General features: G+C 34.3%; 1 protein-coding gene across 1 annotated transcript in view; it reads left to right on the top strand.

The window, feature by feature from the left end:
• Positions 1-19,163, top strand: part of LOC145293985 (enteropeptidase-like) — a 123,778-nt gene that overhangs the window by 94,336 nt on the left and 10,279 nt on the right. Inside the window, exons 14-15 of the mRNA XM_080140878.1 lie at positions 5,346-5,520; positions 10,111-10,358. Coding sequence (XP_079997004.1) covers positions 5,346-5,520; positions 10,111-10,358 — 423 coding nt within the window. The remainder of the gene's footprint in view (positions 1-5,345; positions 5,521-10,110; positions 10,359-19,163) is intronic.

Below are 19,163 nucleotides of genomic sequence, written 5' to 3'. Positions count from 1 at the left end.
ATAGATGGAAAAACTGTTTTCAAATACTTTTGGTGATTGAATGACTTTTCTTCATTTTGGACGGTCATTTACTTTTTGATGTAATTTTGTCACATATGCATATTGACTGATATACAAACCTTAATGCTTAGAAGAATTTATATATATATATATATATATATATATATATATATATATATATAAGTTTTTTTAGTTATTTTGACAAAATTATTATGAAGTAATACATTTAGAAAAGGAATTGAAAAATAATTGATTGTTCTCTAATCCTGAAAGCTTATCTCATCATTCATTATCTGAGAAGTCAGAATCTTCTATTTTACTGAACTGCTGCATTTAATTATTTTTTCAACTACATTAAAACAATTTACACACAGGCAATAGGTTGGTACAAGGCAGTGTTGGACGAACACAAGAACAATGCTTGTGGTCACAGCTGTTCTTCTTACAGTTAAACTTTACTAAATTGATTAATGTTGATGGAGTTTGGGAAGGCTGTTCCAATGAACAACTAGTGTTTTATCTTCGCATTTCCAGCCATGGTTTGTTGGAGAAGAAGCATTCATATTAATGCGAAGACACTGCCGCCAAATAGCAGCCTGATAATTTGCTATTTTGGTATGGTGGTAAAGTATTATCAAATTTTCCAGTCACGTGAAAAATATTAAAACAGGCAATATTTAAAGAAGAAACATTTCTCTGTCCAAACAGAGCACACAAATTTTTCTACTTGCTGGAACAAATTGTCAGTCAAATGCCAGTTGCAGCCTAACAGTGTGAAAGTTTGAAGAAATTCCTCTGTTTCTTTCATCAATTCAAATGGTTTTATTTCCCCCTTTCCCTTAAAACTACTAACAGTGTCACAGCCAGTGAATGCATGCAAAGGAAATAAGGCACTTAAAATAACAGGTCCGCATTTCTCTGCTACTGATTTAGTAGAGATCAAACAAGATGATCAATTGGTATTAGTTGCCATATATAAATCAGAGTTTAAATCATTTTGTTGAACAAAGAAGAAAAACATCCGTATGTGGAGTCTTAATTATAATGGAAGAGAAACTAGTTTATGCATGCTTTGCATGAAGCAAAAGAAGGGTATTTGCTTCTTCGTGGTCAGTTGTTAATTTTGGCAAAGTTTTTGCGATTACTTCATTTGTATTACTGTTAGGACATAGCAAGAAACATCCTTGGCTAAATGACGCAATCACAGTTTTTCCATGAAATTCTTCTGATGGCAATTTCTTCCAATGCATCAACATAAATAAAAGTAAAGATTCTTTATTGTCACCAGACATGAGGAATTTTCAAAATTGTACCGTTTTTTGTTTTTTCATTCAAAGCACGTAACAAGGGTGTAATCAAACAGCGTCTTCTTTCAGAGTTTTTAATACTCCGTGCAGTGTACTTATCACAGACAAAGTCGATTCTTGATATATAAAAAGAAGCAAGCTTAATTACATATCTAAAAATATAAATGCTTAGCTCACCAAACCTTGATGGAATGTGTTCTGCAAACTGTTATATCCCTGCCAGTCCATCTAAAATCAGTGCTGTGTAACCCCTCACTTGAGAAGGTGGTTAAGGACGCTTATTTCTCTAGAAATCTCGGCTCGTGCAGTCTAGTCTCCTCTGAGGTTGTTACATGAAATCTGGTATGCTGAAAGCGAATATCGAAGCGATAGGCAGGACGAAAGACAAACTCATGTAGTCTATATACAGAAGCTTAATTTTCACAAAATTATGTACAAAAATGTTTTTACAATTCTCATTCAATTCGTTGTAAGTTTTTCCAAGGTCTCAAATCTCTTCACAGACAGCGACAGACGGATGTATGAGGTGTGGAGGAGTCACGTGTCTTCTCGGATTCAACAAGCAATCTGCTTCAACTCCCAACTCTAACTAAACTGACTAATTTTCGCACGACAGTCGTATATATAGTAAGGTATGTGGATGGGGTGGAAATTCTCCCCAACCAATAAGATTTCGCCACGAAATCGAAAGCTTTAGGGTTTTGCGTGAGTACGACTCCCACACCTGAAATCTGAATTACTCATTTTCACGATTTCCAAGTTCAGATGTCAATTCTGACATCCGACCTTGAGTTCATTTAAGGCCAGACAATGTTATAAGTGAAATTTCCTGTCATCAACTTTTAGCCATAAAAATATATTTCTCTGGTTTCAAACAATATCTATTTTGACATGAAATGAAATATATATATATATATATATATATATATATATATATTTATCTTCTCTATCTTAAATCCTTGGGTTATCTGGCGTCACCCGGGAATACAAAGCTACCTCAGCGTAGTTCTAATGCTCCTCAATGAGGGATTACGTTACAGCTGCATTTTTTGGAATATTATAAATTTTCATCTCAGGAAACTTTACAATAGAATAATGAAATAAAGCAGCTTTGTTGGTACGTTGCAACGTTAGGCTGATTGGAAACTCTGAAAGATAATGTGAAAAAATTTCTCCCAGGTCAACTTTTCAGGTTCTTGCTACTATAAGAAGGCAATCTCTTTCCTTCTTGCTCTATCGTTGTGAATTCTTTTTCTCAAGATAGCTAAAAGTTTTTATCTTCATTGATTTTATTGGTGCATTCAATTCCATATTTCAGTACAGTTTTTAGAGAGTTGAGCACGTTGATTGAAAGATAAAATCCAACGATCAACAGCATTGCGATTATTTGAGAATCCAATCTGCCCACCTGTGGTCTTGCTATCTCTATTCATGATTTGTTCAATTGTTCAATGGCCCATTGCTGTCTGTCTAAATGGGTACTGGGTTTGTTGCTGAACTACAAAATTCCCAGCAGCAAGATGCTTTGCTATTGAAGGATGTGTTACGGAAACAGCATGCGTCTTATAGATATAAACAGGAAGATATCTAACGTTGTTCAAATGGTCATATGAAAAATACCAGGGAATCATTCCTGTTGCTGATTTAAGGTGAAGGGCCCAATCTCCTGTTCTCTTTAAAATTACTTGATGTGCAGAGATCTTGGAATCATGTTTTGGGAAAAGCATTATGTAAATTTTTAGACAATTCAATGAATTTAGCTTTTTCTTCATTTTGAGTTTCAATAAAAGTAAATAAGAGCTTCAGACATAATTTTTATAACTGTGACACTTCGATTATAGTGTCTACCTTTCATAACTCCAGGTAGTGATCCTTGTGCCACTGTTCCGGCTTCAAGTAGAATGTCAGCTAGCCCCGAATCTTCACATCACTTTCCAATGACACTGAGAAATGACATGTAGGTGTGGAACTCACCCAGTCTGACAATTGTTCTTTGCATATACATGGCATCATTCCAACGTATTTGCTTTAGCATAAAATGCAAGATCAAATGTCAATACAATGCATTCAGTTTCAAGTTCATCAGCAATTGCAAGACTTTTCAAAAATACTTAGTTGAGTTGGGTTACCATTGACCACGTGCAAATATCCAATATTGCTTTTTGGTGGTATTTGGTCCTACAATAAAAGAATATTGAAATATTATATGCAGCACTGTTTTGTTTCACTGTTCATGTCTACTGATTTTTTTGTTGTGTATCTCAAGAAATTGATATAATTGATTTTACATGTAATATAATATTTTAGCTCTGCAGCTACAAGATCTTTATCTCATAACTGACAAAGATGATCTTCATCATGTTTCAATTTTTCAGCCAATAAAATTTCATTTACAATGAGTTCACATTGTTGCAGGGGTTCTCTGGTGCGCCTTCCATCAATTTTTTTTTTTAATCTTTTCTTTGTCGCAAAATATGCATTTGGCTGTGGAAAACAGAGGAACAGCGAGTAGTTTGATCATCTTTACCAAAAGTGGATTGACTAAAATTACTACGGCTCATCAACCTTTTCTGACTGGATTCAACTCTTCATCCTTTGCTGATGGTGCAGTGAATATTAAATTCATTTCTGTAATGCTGCGTTTCTCAATTTTTTTTTTTTAGCCTGTAACACACCAGGATAACTAGCATTTATTTAATTGACAAATGATAAAAATGCTGTAAAAATATTGTAGATGTAAATAAATAGCAGATTATTTTAATAGCTGACGAAATTTTAAGTATAATTTATTTCGACCTGGAATTATTTTAAAACAAATGCAAAACTCATGGCCATGAGATTTTATTCAAAAAATTGTATTAATTATGCTTAATTAATAAAAGAAAAAAAAAACGTACGCACACACATACATATTGTATCTTTATTCAAAATTAAATTTATTGACACAACACATGATTTGGTGAATTTTTAAACAAAGGGAGGTAACTATTAACCGAAAAGACATCATATTTACTAAATGATTACCTCCCTTACATGATTTTTTACGCTCAACTTTTGCAAAAAATAATCGAATTGCAAAATATAAAAAAATGCGCATCGTTCACATGGATATCTTTTTAGATTTAGACTCTACGACATCGAATCTCTCCGAATCAAGTGAAATTTTTTCATAGTTTGTGCGTAGACGGGATGACACGAAAATTGGGGCTGGCACATCGTCTATTAGCCTGAATTGAACTAAGAAAATTTTGCGGATTTGCTTTTTTCCATCTTGTATTCAACGTTCTGAAAAGAAAACATAGTTGTTTTAAAACGATTGTAATTTTAAAAATTGGATAAAGCGAAAAACGCTCTTTGAATTTATATATAAAGTATAGCTATTATAACGAAAACTTATTAAAAATGTATCCTTTAAAATTAAAATTAAAAATTCTGCAAGAACGTTTTTCTCAGCCTAATAAAAGAATCTTACAGTTTTCACACGTTAGTATATACAGGTGGTGCGTTGAATAAGTCAGAGAGAGTTGCAACCTTGGTTGAAGTGAGTGTCCTTAATGATGGAGGTCTGAACAGAGCTGAAAGGTAGAAACAGACCATATATTTAGGTATCATGTATGATATGAAAAGAAACTGGAATCTTAGGGAGATATCAATCATACCAGTTATTATAGATGCCACAGGGCTTATGAAGAAGAACCTGAAGTCCTACCTAACTAATATTCCTGATGAACTAAGTGCAAAAGAGATCCAGACAATTGCACTTAAGGGAACAACGAGAATACTAAAATGAGCTCTCGGTTGGTTTCAATAAAAAGCAGGACAATGTTGGCAGCTGGTTTGACTGCCTCATACCCAGCGTTACAATCTTCAAAGGAAGAAAATTAAAAAGTGCGTAGATATATTATTTTTTGGTGCGTTTGCTAAAATTATTTGTTTTTATTTTATTTGTTTTCGAATGTTTTTCTGTTAACTATTCTGGACTTTTACCGCTTATGCATACTAGTTCTGCACTAATCGTTACTTTTTATAATTATTCAGAATGTGGAACACGGAGTTCCAAATTGTATGATCCCATGATCCTATACGGTCAGGATGCTTCACCAGGAGAATTTCCGTGGCAAGCTGCATTATATTTGCGTAAAATGTTTATGTGTGGTGCAGCAATTGTTGACAGATGGCACGTTCTCACAGCTGCACACTGTATTGATAGAAAGTAAGTCAGATTTCAAACCATGTTTTTCAAATTGATTTATCTCTCTATATATAAGGTCCAGTATGCGTATATGTTTTATAGTTATACGTAAAGAATTCTAAAAAATAATTTGCTGATAATTTTAAATTTTGGAACACAGCTATTAGACGTAGAGGGTTGTAATGTGGGTTATTTTTAGTTTGGTTTAAAATTTAATTTAAAATTGAATAATACTTTACTTATCCGTGATTAAAAAAAGAGAGGTGTATTTGTGTATAAAAAAAATTGATTCCCGGAAGAGATCATATATTTAAGGCGGGTCATTGACATTAATGACCTCCATAATTGATCAGTGCGACTGTTATTTTGTTACTCATAAAACTGTACCCTTTAAAACCATGACAACGGGATGATAACACCAAACTTAACATTCAAAATCGAAAAAATGGAAGCTTTCTTATATATTGCTAAAGAAAGTATATTCGATCGACTTGTTAATATAAACAGAGTTGCATATTGTTGAGCAAAAGAGCATCGTATTAATTAACTTATCGTTTTTTATTGTTTCCGATTCAACGCTTGTTACCATTTCATAAAAAAGCATTGTTATATAGTTCTATTTACGCATGCTCTATATATCATAGAGTGAAATTTTGCATTTAGTGTGAAAAGTGTTCTATTCAGATTCTGTTGTTTTTTTTTGTTTTTTTTTTTTGTTTTTTCAGGTCAAATTCATTTCCGAAGAGGGTTGTGAACCCGTTTAACATTTTAAATAAAAAAACAAGTGTTCTCCTGCGTGCGCACACGCAAAAAACACATGCATATATATATATATATATATATATATATATATATATATATATATATATATATATACGTTTTATTTTTTTATTACCGTTTTTTTTTTCAAAAAAGTCTGAGGAGGCTACATAACGGCCAAAAAAAAACGGTCGTGTAGCTGAAACAAAAATGTAACTGAACAGAAAAAAAAACGGTAATAAAAATAAAACGCATATTTGCTCTACAACAGTATTGAGCACTTTCTTCAGATTTTTATTAATTACCATTTCTACTATATATATATATATATATATATATATATATATATATATATATATATAATGGAACGGGAAAAACTCCACTTTAAAGACATAGATTTAAATACCGCGACAAGCAAATATGTCAGTGTGTACTCCCACATCATATAATATATTTATAAAATGCAAATAAAATTTGCGGATTAGAATTTGACGTTATAGCGTGTTAGCGACCTAAAAAAAATACAAATTATATTGCGTTAAGTTTATATTCGAAACTGATCTTCCACTATAATAAAATGATTGCTTTTCTAACCGTCAAGTTTAACCTAAAAATGTAATATTTCACTTTTAGAATAGGGATTTAGCTGAGTTTGTTAATCTAAAAATTTGTCAATACCATTATTGTAAGTATTTCTTTAAGACGTTCGTATCGTATAAAGATGTTCGTATTGCTTTAAGATGTTCGTATTGCTTTAATATGTTGGTATTGTATTAAGATGTTCGTATTTCATTAAGATATTTATATCGTTTAAAGATGTTCGTATTGCATCAAGGTGTTCGTATTGCATTAAGATGTTCGAATTGCATTTAGATGTTTGTATATCATTAAGATGTTCGTATTGCATTTAGGTGTTCGTATCCCTTGAAGACATTTGTATTGCATTAAGATTTTCGTATTGAATTAACATGTTCGTATCGCATTAAGATGTGCGAATTGCTTTAAGATGCTCGTATTGCATAAAGATGTTCGCATTGCATTAAGATGTTCGTATTGCATTAAGATGTTCGTATTGTATTAAGATGTCCATATTGCATAAAGATGTTCGTATTGCTTTTAGATGTTCGCAGTGCCTTAGGATATTCGTATTGCATTAAGATGTTCGTATTTCATTAAGATGTCCCTATTACTTTAAGATTTTTGTACTGTATACGATTTTCGTATTGCTTTAGGATATTCGTATTGTATTAAGATATTTGTATTGTATTAAGATGTTCGTATTGCATTAGGATGTTCGTATTGTAGTAAGATGTTTTTTTATTGTATTAAGGTGCTCGTATTGCATTAAGATGTTCGTATTGCATTTAGATGTTCGTATTGCTTTAAAATGTTCGTACGGTATTAAGATGTTCGTATTGCTTTAAAATATTCGTATTGCATTAATATGTTCGTATTGTATTTAGATGTTCGTATTGCACTAAGATGTTCCTATAGCATTAAGATGTCCGTATTGTATTAAGATGTTCGTATTGCTTTAATATATTCGTATTGCTTTAAGATATTCGCATTACATTTAGATGTTCCTATTGTATTAAGATGTTCGATTTACTTTAAAATGTTCGTATTGCATAAGGTGTTCGTATTGCATTAAGATGTGCGTATTGCTTTAAGATGTTCGTATTGCATTAAGATGTTCGTATTGTATTAAGATGTTAAAGGTAAATAATAATACAAAAATGTATAGATGAAAGGAATATTGCAGATGAAGTCCAGACTCGATGTAGAAACAGTTAAAAAAGGTGTTACTATCCAAAGAAAATGTTAGATGTAGAGACGCAAAGATAACATTTTAAAATTGCGGTAAACGATTTTGCCACGGACAAAAAACTAAGTGCAAAGGTTATTATTGGCCTCATAATGAGAGATAAGAGTCCCGATCGCTCACTTCAGTCAGAATAATTGAAATGAAAATAAATTATGTTGAAAACTAAAGGCAGAAAAGGGCAGGACAAATGAATATTTTAAGGATCGGCCAGACGTTCTATATTTAGAACAAATTCAAACTAAGCGTAATATCAAAGTGAAAAATCCTTCACATATCCACACTGGTACAGCACTATTCTAAATAAATATGCAATAAAGATTTTGTACTCGACTATGTGTGCGTTTAGTTATAAGTTATGTATCACTTATTTAATTACATGATATCTATGTATCCATGCATGAGCTCTATTTTTCAATTATGTTAAATCAAATTTTAAATAGTCCTTGTAATATACAAGTTTGTTTTTTATTTGAGAAAATTATAATAAAAAACAATATATTATGATTTTGTAAATTTGGTATAAGAGAAAGGCTTTTAAAATTTGCTTTCATAAGTAATAAAATCTGGCCTCTTAGAAGTTGCAGCAGAAACATGTATGCACATGTGTAGCCAATAATGCTTGTATATCGATTTTTCGTATACTATTTTTTTTGTATCAAAATCAAAAATATTAATAAAAGTTCCATAGTTGACAGCAACAACTATGTAACTTTTATTAATATTTTTGATTTTGATGCAAAAAAGATTCTACGGAAAATCGAAAAATTAAAAAAAAAAAAGAATCATAAAACAATGTGTCTCCGTTGCATTTAATAATATTTGCCTTAATGAAAAAATATAGCAATATATACCAATATATATATATATATATATATATATATATATATATATATATATATATATATGCGTGTGTGTGTGTGTGTGTGTATGTACGTCTGTATATATTTGTATATTTAGGCAGCAATTTTTCATATATATATATATATATATTATTTAATTATGAGCTATATCTTTTTCTACTATTTGATGTTACATGGTGGAACGATAAAGTTGTCGCCTTAAAGAAAATTACACTACACATTTATTCTAAAACTTTTATAGAAAAAGTTAATTCTGTTAACTTGATTATGTATTAGAGCTGGCATCTATTCTATGTAGCCGCCTTCAGCCTCAATCACCGCCTCGATACGGGTCCGGGAGTAGGAGCATGTCTTTTCCACAGGCGCCGGGGAGAACTCGGCGAATACTCGGCGGATTGGCGGCGATCAGGCTGGCTTTGGTGTCGTGGGAGGTCAAGTTGGTGATATTCTCGGCGTATGACAAAACAAAATAGTCCAGCGAGCTCAGGTCGGAGAAGAGAGGGGTCATTGAGGGAAGGATACATAGTCGTAGTACTCCTTCTGAAGCCAAGCCTAAGTCTCTTTGGACTTGTGGACCGGCACCGAGTCCTGCTGCCACACCCAAGGTCTTCCAGTGGCCACCTGAATCACCACACTCTTCAGCACAACCAGGTACACTTTTGTATTGATTTTCAAGCCGACTGCAAAGATGTGAGATGCTGTGGCCCTCATTTGAAACAACACTAAAGACTATAACTGTGGCCAGACACTTTGGTTTTTTCAACCTGTGCACATCGCTGCTATTTCTGGCAATCCAGCGATGCATTTTGAAGGTACTGGCAATGGTCCTGTTGTCATAACTTGGATAGATAGAGAGCATGAATTTTACAGCGCCGTATCTCAGATCTCGCTCGTTGAACATTGTTTCACTGTAAGACATGACAGAAGGCTTCTATCACTCTTGGGATTTGTACACAAGTGGCTGACTAGTAGATGGTCTGTAAAGACAAAAGGAAACCGGTTTTCATCAGACAGAAATGGAATTATGTCGTCTTTTCTAGAGCGACAATTTTATCGTTCCACCCTGTTCATACATGTTCTGTATAGTTCAATTATGAAACGTAATCATTGTTATATTTATATCCAACATATCCATTGTTTTATCACTCAATTCATTTCTTATTTCAGTGAGAAGCCCAAAGATTACAGCATCAATGTTGGATCGGTTAATATTCGTGGCGGTAAAAAATACTACATCAGTAAAATCAGTTCACATCCGAACTACATTGAGGTGAAACTGCACAACGATATTGCTGTATTGCGTGTGACTTCGCCGATAGTCATGACTGATTACATCCGACCCATATGTCTTCCTTCTAAACCGTGGGTTCCACAAACGCAATGCTTTCTATCGGGTTGGGGACGCATGCAAAATAGTAAGTATTTGGTATTTATTTTGCCAGGCTGACGCATCATCGACAAATGAACTAATCCACGTTTAATCTCTGCACCATTTTTGGCACTAATACAAATATCATTACTCCACATAGCAGAGATTGACATCATTGACATGGCAAAGAAAATGTCGGTTGATAACTAAGGAAATGCTTTATACTCGTCATATTACAATAACCTGATTTTGATTAATTACAGAAAAGCTTAATGCTACTAAGATAAAACTTCTTTCCTTTAATAACTATAAGCAGCTCTTCCAACCACCGAACGCTATGGCTGATAGCACCCTACAAGAAAGTCTAACATTCAAAGTGTTCGGCCTACCATTCAATGGTAGCATGAATTAGAACAAATAAATAGAAGATATTGCCAATTCTGCTGGAAAGAAGGCGGGTTTCATGTACCGAGCTAGTAAAATTCTCAAACCTGTCAATATTTCATATTTGTACAAAGACAACATTCGTCTATGTATGGAATATTGTTGGCGCACCAACATCTGGTCTCTCACTTCTTTCTAAGCAGGGTTCAAACCAGAAAATCCAAGATTTAAATTTCTCTACCATTCAGAAGTAACATAAATTGGAAGCTTATACCTAGAAGATACTGCTAATGCTGCTGCAAAGAAGGTGATTTGCGTTTACCGGGCTATAAAACTTGTCCAGCCTGTCAATATCATATATCTAAACAAAGACATTATTCGCCCATACATGATATATCGTAACCATGTCTTGGCTGGTGCACCAACGACGAGTATGTCTATCTGTCTCTCTCTTTCTCTCACTCTTTCTTAACGTTAGGCAGTGTGCTAAAAAATAGCATCTAAATCAATAGGTTTCCATACTGGCTACCAAGCTCAAGACCCTGTCGCCTCGCTAAAAAGTATGCATCCCTCTACTTGTTTTACAAGTACTTCTATGGAAGGTGCTCCGACGAACTTGCTCTCATCGGGTCTCCTCAACATAAATACACTCGACCAACCGAAGAGGCAACAAAGTCCCATCCTTTCTTTGTAGAAGCACTTAGATGACAGATATGACCGCTTGCCTTTTGGATTCCCTCCCTCTTTCCCTGACTGTACTAACATATAGAAATTTAAATGTAATGTGAAAAAACAGCTTGCTGCATAACTCTCCACTTAGAATGCCATTATAGGTCATGCTATTAATTCACAGTAGCCCCTTACGGTGCAGTGGCAATGTGCCTTATTTTGGGAAAGAGAAAATATAAAAGCAGATTCTAGTGACAAAATCTTTATTTTCCAGTCTATAGATTCATTTTATGGTCGTTTCATCATTTACCAAAACAATCAAAGTGATCAATCTGATAAGGAATTTTCTAGAACAATAATTTCTCAGAAAAAAATAAAAGAAAAACATTCAGAAGAAATTTACTTTAGGTCGTTGTTTCTTTTTCATACGATTTCGTGATTTTTCCCTGAACTAACGCCATCTTTGTATTTAAGCACAGAATATAAAAACATTACTCGCTGCTATATATATCTTCAGTAATATATATACTAGCAGTATTATCCGGACTTGCTCGGGGTTGCTTTCATGCCTTTTTATGCTTATTTTTATCTGTATCTTTGGTAATTCCAATATTTGCTTTATTTATTTATTTTTTTAATCCTAATATTATTTTAGTAAATTTCAGTTATATTGACACCTTACTGATCAACGTAGCCCCCACACAGTGGATGCAATGAACAAGCAACAATCCAATTTCTTCTGATTTGTCCCCTTAGCAGCTATTCTTCCAGCTCAAAACCAACTACTTTGGAGAGATTGGGGGGGGGGCATTATTTCTTGAACCGCATGCAAAAGAAACTGTGGGTATATGGTTAGAAAAGAAGAAAAAAAAAGAAACATCCCGGGCGTATCTGCATCGCTCTTTGGGAAAGAAGAAGGAAAGGATGGCCAGCGCATTTGTATACGCGAAGGGCATCTTGGGAAGGCAGAGTATGATGAGAGAAGCTATTTTTTTTTTCCTGTTTCTTCCTTTTTTTCTAGATAGGAGGATATAAAAGCAGGGAAAAATTCCCTGGGGCAGTCGTGAACATCTCTTGAAAAGAATTTTGTATTGCTGACGTTCGGATTGTGCGGTGTGACATTGATGGTGAGAGGCCAGGTGTGGTCGATTGGAAAAGAAGAGGGCAGAAACGTGCTGTTTTCGAGAGAGTGACTCACTCCTTCCCGAACCCCAGAACCGAATCCTGATTATAACTCTAGAAAAACCACAGGCACAACATCGACTATCTATTCGTTGTAAGAATTTATGTGGCTGTTGATGTATAGTTCTACAATTAATCAACTGCGTCAAAAAACTCCTTATCTTATGTTGCCAGGCATACTACTTGTGCTTGGTTGTTGGGGCCTATGTTTTGTTAAACCGACATATAAGAAACTTCTGAAGCACATTTTCGCTAAATATGTGTTGGCTGTTTTGCAATTTCTTCAGAATCAGTTGCTTGTTCAATGGACGTTCAAAAACAGAAACATAATTTACTTTTGCACTACTAAAAAACACGTAAATTTTCAAGTCTTATAAAATTCTTTGCAGTTAATGAAAAAAAAATTAAAGAAATTTACGTGCGGAGTTTGAACGTACAGATCACGTCATGCAAAAAAAAAAGGGGAAAAAAAACACGCTATCAACTTACCCACAGTAGAATTTTCACGGCCTGTTGTTCTATCATTGTTGCTAACGAAGACATGAAAAAATGGCTTTACCAATAATAGATAAATTAAAATAACGGTTTCGATTATCGGTAATTATCGGGAGTATTCTGAGGCAAAACTTAACTTAATTAACACTCCCAGATTTATACACTAAAGTTCTGTAAATTTTAAAGAAAATCTGTTCAGCCGTTTCGAAGTCTATAAAGAATGAACTCTCACACACAGTCAAGATTGCATTTATATATATATATATATATATATATATATATATATATATATATATATATATATATATATATATATATGAAGGTCGTTCAAAAAGTAAAACTTCCAAGTTTTACTAAAAAAGTTGAAGAACTACCAAGACAGGAACCTTTATTTATTTATTTCTCTACATAGTCAGCATTAATCTCAATGCACAGGAATTTAATGGCGCCTCTCTGCTTCAGACGCACGTCCATAGCAGAGGTTGCTCTTTTAGAATCTCACACCATCAATATCTTCAACAAAGATGAAACTTTCAGATTATGATTGCATAAGTTCAGTCATCATAACAATGCAGCTCGCATGCAATCTCCTATGATCCATTTGGGTGGAATAAAATAGGTAACATTACTTTTAGAACGCCCATTGTATATGTATGTATGCATGTATGTATGTATGTATGTATGTATGTATGTATGTATGTATGTATGTATGGTTTAACTGATGACACACGGAGCTGGAAATGCGACGCTTGTAAATGACTGCTTCTCTCAAAAGCTGGCTACGTCAACCACATCAAGTCACACAAAACTCCTGTTCAGGTTAATTTGTGCCTATTAGTCCGGACCAAACGATCTGTTTGATATGCAACAAAGTTTGCAAGTTTACTGCTGGTTTGAGAAGACATGTGATTGTTCATAGGAATACCCTTCAGCCTCCAGATGAAAGTTAACTCATGGGAAATTGCTCAATTTATACGCCACATCTGCTTAAAGATGTGCAAATCTGCGGCGGGACTGCAGAGTCATTTGAGATGGCATGGACGACGAGATGAGGAGAACTAAATATGACGGTGATCATCTGGAGAAATGCAGCAATCATCATGTATGTATGTATGTATGTACGTATGTATGTATGTTATTGTCAGGTCATGTCATATGCTATTGGTACCATGTAACCCAGTACTACCTGCCTCATGGTCGGGTCACCGGCGACTAAACTGGTTCCCCCACCAGACTTGTTTGGTGAGGAGGGTGGCTAGTCTCCCTGAAGGATTAAAAACAAGACCTTCCAAAGGGCGAACTAGCACGGTGATCAACGGCCAACTAGCACCGTGTATATTTGTGTGTATGCATGTGTATATTGGGGTGGAGAGGGCTCCAGTAAGCCGTGGTGAAAGCAACCTTTCTAGGAGAAGCAAATCACTGATTTAAAAAACCATAAAATGGGAGGCGAGAGACCAGTACTCGCATTAAGCTGGTCTGCAGTTTAACTTGTTGCAGGCTATCTTGCTCTTGCTTGTTGCTGGATCTCAACATTTTGAACGGAGAGAGAGACTTAGCTGTCGTACAAAGCTAAGACTCTGTAACATCATCTGTGTATAGATACTCCCTCAGGCATTTGTCTATAAAAATGGTCCTGTGGCGATGGAAAATTGTGACGCGTGGAGGCTTGAAATGCTGAAAGTATGTAATAATTGATCTCAATGACTTCACCAGTAGGACTAAAAAAAAAAGTCATTTTTGGGCTCCTTGACATTAAGTGTCTGAGGGAATGGCACTCGTCTGACAAGACGTTGCAATCATCATGTATGTATGCATGTGTATTTCGGATTGTTTTACTCTTTTATTCATGTTGAATTCACCTATTCGTAACAACCATCATCATCGTCATCATGAAGGCTCGTTCATGTATATTCTACATGTACGTGTATGTGCACGTGTATGTGCATATGTACGTACATGCGTGTATGTATGCATGTGTGTGTGTGCATGTGCATATTGTCATGTGTGTTTGTGTGTTTTCTTGCGTATGTATGTTTGCGTATGTATGTGTATCTGTATGTATGCATGCTTGTATGTGTACGTGTATATGTTTATTTCGATGTGTGCGTGGGGTGTAGAGGACTCCCAAAAGCCTTGTTAAGGCAACCCCTCTGGGTGAAGCAGATCTCTGATTTAAAAAAAAAAAACATAAAGCGAGGGACCAGTACCCGCATTAAGCTGGTCTGCAGTTTGACTTGTTGCTGGCTATCTTGCTCATGCTTGTTGCTGGATCTCAACATTTTGAACAGAGAGAGAGAGACTTAGCTGTCGTACAAAGCTAACACTCTGTAACATCATCTTTGCATAGATAATTCCTCAGGTATTTGTCTATAAAAATTGTCCGTGGCGATGGAAAAAGTGTCACGTGTGTAGCCCTGAAATGCTGAAAGCATGTAATAATTGATCTGCCATCATTCTATATATGCATATGTGTGTGTATGTACGTATGTATGTTAATATATGTACTAGTGTATGTATGTGTATGTATACCTATTTGTATATGTATGTATATATGTATGTGTGTATATATTTTTATTTATTTATTTATTTATTGTGTATATATGTTTATGTATGTTTGTATGTATACACGCATATATATATATATTTGTGTGTATGTATGTATGTATATGTATATGCATATATGTATATATATGTACGCGTATAAGTGTATATATATATGTATGTGTAGGTATATGTAGGTAACTTTATGTGTATGTATGCATATGTGCATACATGTGCACGTATATGTATGTGAATATGTATGTATATGTGTGTATGTATTTGTATATGTTTGTACATATGTGTATGCATATGTATGTATATGCGTGTGCATGTGTGTATGTATATGTTTGTATGTGTTTGTATGTATGTATTATATGTATTGTGTATGTATGTATGTATGTATGTATGGATGGATGGATGTGTGCATGTGTGTATGTTTATGGGTATGTATGTGTATGTATGTGTGTATATGTATGTGTGTATATGTATATATATGTATATATATGTATATATATGTATGTATGCCAAGGACCGTCTTCAATGTAATGTCTGCTTGGGCATGTGAATTCGCTGGCAGGACTAAAAGAAAAAAAGGTTATCTTCGGGCTCATGGACTTTCAGTAACTGAGGGAGTGGCATTCGTCTGACAAGACGTTGCAATCATCATGTATGTATGTATGTATGTATGTATGTATGGTCATGTCATATGTTAATGGTACCATGTAACCCAGTACTATCTGCCTCATGGTCGGGTCACCAACGACTAAACTGGTTCCCCCACCAGACTTTTTTGGTGAGGAGGGTGGCTAGTCTTCCTGAAGGAGTAAAAAACAAGACCTTCCAAAGGGCGAGTGAGTCCTTTTTCGGGGTCAACGGCCACTAGCACCGTGTGTGTTTGTGTGTATGTATGCGTGTGTTGGTGTGGAGAGGGCTTCCCTAAGCCATGGTGAAAGCAACCTTTCTAGGAGAAGCAAATCACTGATTTAAAAAACCATAAAGCGGGAGACCAGTATCCACATTAAGCTGGTCGGCAGTTTAACTTGTTGCTGGCTATCTTGCTCTTGCTTGTTGCTGGATCTCAACATTTTGAACCGAGAGAGAGACTTAGCAAAGCTAAGACTCTGTAACATCATCTGTATATAGATACTCCCTCAGGCATTTGTCTATAAAAATGGTCCTGTGGTGATGGAAAAATTGTGACGCATGGAGGCTTGAAATGCTGGAAGCGTGTAATAATTGATCTCGATGACCGTCTTCAGTGTCATGCCTGCTTGAGCGTGTGAATTCACAAGAAAAAAAAGTCATTTTTGGACTCATGGGCTTTAAGTGTCTGAGGGAGTGGTACTCGTTTGACGTTGCAATCATCATTATGTATGTATGTATGTACTCTCTTTTGTTTCATTATACTATGAGCCATCAGTTTATATCTATGGGTCAAAGATAGCGGTTGTCCCTAAGTGTGTATACTTGGGTAGCACATTAAGTATGTCCGGTGCCCTGGATGATGAGGTATCATTACAGATCAGTAGAGCAAGTGATGGCTTTAGAAAGTTAGACAAGCGTTTGTGGAGTTGTCACGGGATCTCGTTGTCAACAAAGATTAAGGTTTATGCCGCATGCGTTCTCTCTTCTCTTCTCTATGCCTGTGAAACTTGGACAACATACAGGAAGCATTTGAAACCTCTCGAGCGGTTTCACCAGATGTGCATACGGCAAATCTTAGGTGTGGGCTGGCAAATGTATGTCAGTGATGTTGAGGTTCTAGAACCGCCCCAATGTCTGAGCATTGAAGCTCTCATTATCAAACATAGACTGAGGTGGAGTGGTCATGTGGTGAGGATGTCTCACAGTCGACTTCCCAAACAACTCCTTTATGGCGAGCTCGTGGAGGGAAGACGTCTGGCTCAAAAGACTAAAATGAGATACAAGGATTGAAAAATGTGAGATTGATGAGAGAACCTGGGAGAGTTTTGCTTTGGATCGTAAAGTGTGGAAGGACCTTGTGGGGAGGTATGGGAAAGTTTGAGGCTGATCGAACCCAGTATGAGCGACTGAAATGTGATATCCAGAAAGTGAAGGTGCCAGAAGCAGTGGATGGGCTGGGGCGCCAAATTGGTCTGGAGTGTGAGGTGTGTGGGAGATTATGTCTGAGCAGAGCTGTGCTGATAAGCCATCAGACTACTCATCAGCGAAGTGGGTTACAAAAGAGTCTTGTGTTGCCAGATCTAACCTGTGTCAACTGCGGGCGGACGTGCAAAACAGCAGGTGGTCTAAAAGGGCATTTAAACATACATAAAAGTGGCGCACATGTGTGCACAATATGTGCCAAAGAATGCCAGAGTTTGGCAGGGCTTAAAAACCACCTTCATGCGGCCCATCACTGATTTGTTTTCATGTTTCTGTATATTTTTTTATGTGTACTATATCAATTTGTGTATATATATATTTTAATGGGTACTATATCAAGTAATTTGTGTAATTTGTGTATATATATTTTTATGTGTACTATATCAAGTAATTTGTGTAATTTGTGTATATATATTTTTTATGTGTACTATATCAAGTAATTTGTGTAATTTGTGTATGTATATTTTTATGTGTACTATATCAAGTAATTTGTGTAATTTGTGTATATATATTTTTTATGTGTACTATATCAAGTAATTTGTGTAATTTGTGTATATATATTTTTTATGTGTACTATATCAAGTAATTTGTGTAATTTGTGTATATATTTTTATGTGTACTATATCAAGTAATTTGTGTAATTTGTGTATGTATATTTTTTATGTGTACTATATCAAGTAATTTGTGTAATTTGTGTATGTATATTTTTTTATGTGTACTATATCAAGTAATTTGTTTAATTTGTGTATGTATATTTTTTATGTGTACTATATCAAGTAATTTGTGTAATTTGTGTATGTATATTTTTTATGTGTACTATATAAAGTAATTTGTGTAATTTGTGTATATATATTTTTTATGTGTACTATATCAAGTAATTTGTGTAATTTGTGTATATATATATTTTTATGTGTACTATATCAAGTAATTTGTGTAATTTGTGTATATATATTTTTATGTGTACTATATCAAGTAATTCGTGTAATTTGTGTATATATATTTTTTATGTGTACTATATCAAGTAATTTGTGTAATTTGTGTATGTATATTTTTTATGTGTACTCTATCAAGTAATTTGTGTAATTTGTGTATGTATATTTTTTTACGTGTACTATATCATGTAATTTGTGTATATATATTTTTATGTGTACTATATCAAGTAATTTGTGTAATTTGTGTATATATATTTTTATGTGTACTATATCAAGTAATTTGTGTAATTTGTGTATATATATTTTTTATGTGTACTATATCAAGTAATTTGTGTAATTTGTGTATATATATTTTTTATGTGTACTATATCAAGTAATTTGTGTAATTTGTGTATATATATTTTTTTTATGTGTACTATATCAAGTAAGTTGTGTAGTTTGTGTATATATATATTTTTTTATGTGTGGTATATCAAGTAATTTGTGTATATATATTTTTTATGTGTACTATATCAAGT

The sequence above is a fragment of the Euprymna scolopes genome, chromosome 15, assembly GCF_053919585.1.
Source record: "Euprymna scolopes isolate OS-2025 chromosome 15, ASM5391958v1, whole genome shotgun sequence".
Lineage (NCBI taxonomy): Eukaryota > Metazoa > Mollusca > Cephalopoda > Sepiida > Sepiolidae > Euprymna > Euprymna scolopes.
The sequence above is the reverse complement of the archived record's forward strand: the minus strand, read 5'-3'. Positions and strand labels throughout refer to the sequence as shown.